At 39.4% G+C, this 6,375-nt stretch overlaps 1 protein-coding gene across 2 annotated transcripts in view; it reads right to left on the bottom strand.

Annotated features, from left to right (window-relative positions):
* The window catches only part of svila (supervillin a), a 68,543-nt gene extending 63,743 nt beyond the window's left edge, over window positions 1–4,800 (bottom strand). The window contains exon 1 of one of the 2 annotated variants that reach the window (XM_047349314.1): window positions 4,439–4,800. In XM_047349314.1, the coding sequence (XP_047205270.1) occupies window positions 4,439–4,496 (58 nt within the window). In that variant the 5' untranslated portion in view covers window positions 4,497–4,800. The remainder of the gene's footprint in view (window positions 1–4,438) is intronic. The other variant, XM_047349315.1, reaches the window with a different exon arrangement.
* Between the last annotated feature and the right edge of the window lie 1,575 nt (window positions 4,801–6,375).

A 6,375-nucleotide genomic window follows, 5' to 3' on the forward strand; every position in this document is an offset into this window, starting at 1 on the left:
TTTTTAATTCAGATTTAAGGTGTTATAATTATTCAAATAAGTTATTTCCAATTTTATGGTAATGCTTTACATTAACAAGTTTAACATAAACAACTGTTTTCAAACATATAAGACAAGCTCAACTCCCTATAGAAAGCAATCATAGGAGTCCATGCAGTCTGAAAGCAAACCTGTTTTCTCTCCAGTCATCTCTTAGGAGGAACTTTTTTTATTTAATGTAATGTGCACATTCTCTTTTTACACCTCACAGAACTGAAAGGTCCCAGATGGGGGAGTGAAAGTCGACTAACCATTACTACAGCCCTGATCCATCGTGAAGGTAGCAACAAACCCCTAACAACTATGGACTGTTAGGAGTATTACGAGACTGTGGAACTGATGTGACAGAAAGAGCTGCACAGTGTACAGTGTGCAGAGAGCAGAAGCACCACATTGATATTTCACTGTCTTATCTGCGAAATAGGTTGATCAGCAGAGTCTGATTCAGATAATACATTGAGGACGGAACATGTTCAGTTTTATTTAAAGCACTGATTGCATTTGTACAGCTTGCATGAGGATTGTGACACAGAGCTAAGACAGATTAAGAGAAATCCCCTACCTATACAGTATCTTATTTAGATAGATAAGGTGAATTCCACGAGTTGTAAGCCACAGTCCTTTTATTCTGTAATCCCACCTGCATGCTCTGAAAGCTCACATGACCCAGATCTTGACTTCTATGATGTGAAAAGACAAATGATCTGTGATGGGGAATTCAAAGCTGTGTCTATTGGGGTACTATGATCTGAAAAAGGCTACGGATTATAAACAGGTTTTAAGACTCTGTAATCATTATAGAATAGATCAGTATTTACAATGTAGTTTTCATGCTTGTGTCAATATAAAATCCTCCCTATGTTTCACAAATAAAGAATAAAGCTTTTATAAATCTCCATCCATTTATTGTAGAGTTATCTAGTTCAGGTTTAACAAGTACTATAGATTTTGGAGTAGAGATGATCAAGTGTTGTACAGATCCCCTAAAAACTGAAATTGGCACTGATAAGGAAGCACATGCTTACTTTAGCATCATTTGTGCAGCTTACAGTTGATTATTGTACTTTCAGTGCTTACATAGGTTATCTGGTTTCCCCTTGTTACACCATTGGCATTTTCGAGTATCCAAAATACTGTCACAAATGGCAAAGATTTCTTCAACAGATATGTAGCCCAGAGTTTTAAGACAGAATGTCCTTTTTAGTCCACTTCGTCTTATAACCAGACAACCTAAGAAGCACTACAAAAGAAGAGTCTCAAACATAGATGTGGACTGTAAAGCCAATAGCACTCAACTTCAAGTCCAAGGCACAAAATGGCTTAAACCAATGGTTTTCAAAGTGGGGGCCGCCAGGGGCCCTCAAAAAGGTTGAGTGGGGAATGATAAAAACAGCATCTTGAATATTACTCAGTGGGATTGTAATTGTGTTAACGTTTTAATAATATTCTTACATTAAAAGAAATGTTGATTATTTAATTATTAATATAAGAAATTTTTAAAAGTTGATGTGTCTGTGGGTTTGCAAAACGGGGTCCCCGCACAGAAGGTAATGCTGTTTGGGGGGCCATGGTATGGAAACGTTTGGGAACCCCAGGCGTAAACTAAAACAGCAACTAAATAAGACTTCATAAGACAGACTACACTAATGAATATCGTGAGATCTTGTGGCACAAGATTTTGTTACACCAATAATCCAGAATAATAAATAAAAGAGCCAATATAAGCTTCCACCAGGTTCAAAAATTAAGAAACGTTTAGTTTTGTAACCACAGAACCACCAGGTTCTAAGGACGTGTCCAAGTTCACAGTGGGCTGGACTGGAAACATACCACTAAGTCAATGAATTATGGCATGCCAAAGTACCAAGCCAAATCCCAACCAACAGCCAGAAACTTTACAGTTGCTCACCTACCCAAACAGTTCGGAGATTAGACGTCTGACAAAACCCTCCAAAGAAAGAAAGTATTAAGGTGTTTATAGAGAAGCAGAATATCTAAAAATAGATGATGCAATGACAGCAAAGATATGAAGAAGCCAGTTGTGTGTAGACATGTATGAAATTAGTTCAGTCACATGGGTCACTCTGGAAACAGGGTTAGGGTTAGGAAACAGAGGCCCAACAGGCAGCTACTTCAACACAACTTTACCCAAAAGCCTTAAAACTTGCCTCAGGACCCCCCCTTAAAAGCTTCTAACCGTGGACCACCTGTTGTGGATTCCCTGCCAGTTAAGCACAGAGCAGGGAGATCAACAAATATTTCAAAGAATGGTGGGAATGAGAAGCATTCAGATGCTGGAACGGACCAGTGTTCAGTCAGCAGTCTACTATAATTTATCACACATAGGCCAAAAATGGCAAATGACAGAATATATAAATTGTTGCATGGATTTCAGTAATGATAAACTCAATTACATTTTTCACTCGCATTGGTTTGAGTCTTAATGCAGACGGTAGTGGGTCATCTAAGGGAACTAGGGCTAAGACTTGATTACTACTCAGAGACTCCCAAGTCAATATAACTCTGGATTAATCCTTAACACTAAAATCCTTTAATGCAGCTGTCAATTTTCTCAATAAATAATACTGTTGTAAAATTTAAGTCCATGGCAAAGACAAAGAAAACAGTTTTCAAAGAATGCTTTTAATTGTTTCTGGTGTGAGAAGAACTGGTGTCTGTTGAGGTAGCTAAACACACACAGTTAAAGCACCGACAGTGGGAAAGCTACGAACCAGTCAGCAGTCTGGATGTACTTTGCCAATACTTTCCCTTTTCCAAAATTTTGCAAAGGACCCTACAGATGAAAAGCACTGGGTGAAAACAGATTAATCTGAGCAGAAGTTTTAAGTTTAAACGGTAAATGCTATGCACCTGACTAGCTTACCAACATTTGGGGAGTTTAGTAAAGTAGAGTCAGACATCACTGTAAAACTATGCTGGGTTAGTAGCTCAAAAATCTTGACTAATATCACAGCGCAAATTATGTGTGTTTGATATTCAGCTGGCTGAAATTGTAAATTTTCTTCTGTTGGGAATACAGATTTACACTGGAGCTGTGCAGCTCAAAATATTTATATTCTAATGACATATTCTAATCACAAAAACATGTAACTAAAAAACATTATTAAAATTCATTGGCCAAACTCCTTTTTGTTATGACTGCTGGGAGTTGGAAAATGCTGACAGAGAAATCCACTGTAAATCTGAATATTGTGGGATTTTTTAATATGTGCACAAAATCTGATATGGGTTTTTTTCCTCCTCAAAATAAGTTATTTCAACTTTTACATTGGTGTTCATGATAAAAGAACACAGATTCTTATCGGTCTTTCAAGGTTCAGGCCTCTAACGATAGATAGCTGTGTGGTGGAAAGCACAAATAAAACACAAGTCCTTAAAAACTATGACAACGTAAGCATTAATAACTGAAAAAAAACCTTCAAGCAAACATGTTTCTTCATGGGGGGGAAGAGCAAGAGCAAACATCTGAATTTCATGGTGGGTCAGAGTGGGTCAGTCATTTTAAAGATAGTGATTGACATTCTAAGCTTCTATTGTCATTATGCATTAAAGGTCAGGAATAAAACGTCTGATGATCCCTATTATAGTGGTGTAATCTGTTACCATTCCCACAAGGAAGCCACGATCATAAAGTTATTTGCTAGGACCAAAGAAGACTGCTGATAGACAAAACTGAATTGTGGAAGACAAAATGTATCAAGAGCTTAGTACCAAAGGAGCAATGAAGAGAGAACTTGTCTGTGCATCAAAATTTGTGTTTGCAGTTCTGCACTGAAAGTTTTATCCCAAAACCTGCAATTAGGATGAAAGTGCCATCTTTTTAAGACTTGATAGGGATTCTTTTTAAACTGGATGGATTTTCTGTTCGTCAACTCTTTTAAGAAGGTCTCAATTTGAAAATGTGGACTTCCCCATGCCAGTAAATGCAGCAGTTGTGACAAACTATCAAGCTGATCTTAATAAAACCTGAGGTTTTTAAAAGCTGCTGTTACTATAAAGAGGTAAAAATCAATAAATTTGGTCCAATTCAATCCGAGTGGACAGCAATTAATACAAGTACAAGCTAAAAGCTGGTCCAAAACTTTTTTAGCCTAGATTTTCTTCCCCTCTACTAAAAAAAAAGACCCCTGCAGCACTCGGCGTCTCTTTTCATTGCTGCGTAGTGTCCTTGCAAGCTACAGCTGCAGAGCAAGGGCAGCTGACTGGACAGAGGAATAGTGAGCAGGAGAGATGGGAGTCTGCAGTTTGTTGCCTGCCATCTTCCACAAGCTCAGAGTCCCAACACGCACAACCAGAGTAACCTGTCCCCAAGCCCTGAGTCTGAGCTCCAAATCTAAGCTCTGCTCTGAGCTGCAGAGCCCCAGGTCACTGCTCTTACCTTGGCTGCAAAACTTCGCTTGAGTCAGGTAATTCGAGATCCAGGGATTCCGATACATTTTGGCAACAAAGTCGAGCAAATAATGAAGTGAAAGAGAAGGAACAGCCAAGAAGAAAGAGGAGCAGAGAGGTGATGCAGCTACTTTGTCAGTGCTTGGGACAGACGGTGAGAGAGAAAGAGGGGGGAGTCAGGTAGTGTTTGAGGGAGGCAGAGGAGAGGGCGGGGAAAACAGAGAAAAAGAGGGATAGAGAGGGAGATAACATCCCAGCCGCAGTCCTGGCTCAGGCAGAGATGGTCCTGGTAGACAAACAGGAGCTCTGGCTCTTCTCAGACCCACTCTTCCATTCTTGTTCCTCCCACTAACCAGCACCCACTACAGCAATGAGCTGCAGGGCAGAAAGCTGCTCAGATAAGGGTAAGCTCATTAGGCAGGGCAAGAAATGTAGAATCTTTCTCTTCTACTGAAGGCAGTCTTCATGCATGCTTAAGAATGAGCCTCACGGAAACAGAAATGAGAAAAAAAAACTGTGTGAAACAGACAGTTTGGAGCGTCTCTTGGGAGTGCTGCCTTCCCTTGGCTCACACATGCAAGCAGAATGCCAAAAAAAAAAAAAACAGTGCAGAGCGTCAGAAAGGGGAGGCAAAAGACAGCGCGCAGGGTCTGAGTGGAAATGAAGAGAGCATGGAGGCAGAAAAAAGGAGAATGTCCAAATGACCCTCTCAGTCAAATGAGAAATTCCAGTCGTCTCTCAGCAGGGACCAAATGAAAAAACAGCATGCAGATGGGAGGATATGGTGGGAAGGGCGAAGAGCAGGAAAGGAAGAAACAGCAAAACAGTCAGAGAAAGAAAGAGGTAACCTGCAAACTGTGATGAGAGTAACAGAATGTGAGCTCTGTGTATCAGAGTAATGATAAAATGCAAACTGTTTGGTTCTTTCTGGACAAACTCAAAAAAAAAAGCCAAAAAAGACAGGGGTGATTAGGTAATTATTGACAACTGAGAGTTTTACCCAACAAAATAATAGTCCCTGGCATTATGTGTTGCCTACTTAGACCGTTCTTCAAAAGAATGCACAAAGAAAACCAAAAAAAAAAAAAACACCCCTTGCCTTTAAAACTACATTACAGTGGCAGAATTGTCACTGTTGTTAGAGGGTACTGTGGAGAAGCTGGCACAGAGTTTCTCAGATGCTGCTGGTGAAACAAAAGCAAGCTGAAGGTAATCAAGTCTTTCCCACCACACAGGGAATAATGTAAAGCAGATCAAGTGGATGGACAACTGCAACATGAATCGGCTAGCTGAAGCCAAGGATGACAGAAAGACCAACATGAACAGAGTCTACCACATTTTTCTGATTACACAGACAAAGTTCCCTGGCTGTAAATCTCAGTCAGGGACCTGCACTACCTCAAAAGCACAGACACACATCAGGCTTATCGCATCATTACATTTTTAGTCATAAATCAGTAAAATGGTAAAGCCACATGTGTGGAGATGTAGCGTAATTCGGAGGCTTCATAAACCTTTGAGTTGGCAGGTCTGATTCCCTCTCAATCAGCTCATTATAGTTTGATAAGCCGTTTTTGTGCAATACAGGATTTTGTGCCATCTAATGGAGAGAAGGCAGATTGCAGCCAACTAAAAGATATCTTTTCACACTCATGCTTTACTATCATGGTTAGCATTTTCCACAAATTTTATTTATACTCGAGGTTCACAGAAAACAAACTGTGTAAAAAAAAAAAAACTTGCTACTGATGCCTAATAATATTATCAATATTAACTCTGCTAAGTAGAAAATTATTTTGTGAATTTGATACAACCATTGTTGTTAACTCCTAATATGTAATAAATACCATGTCAATAGACTCATATGAGTCTTGTAAACAGTTACCAAGCTTGCATTAGCTGTCAACATAACCGTTTTCAAACTTG

Source organism: Girardinichthys multiradiatus, chromosome 21 (genome assembly GCF_021462225.1).
Source record: "Girardinichthys multiradiatus isolate DD_20200921_A chromosome 21, DD_fGirMul_XY1, whole genome shotgun sequence".
NCBI lineage: Eukaryota > Metazoa > Chordata > Actinopteri > Cyprinodontiformes > Goodeidae > Girardinichthys > Girardinichthys multiradiatus.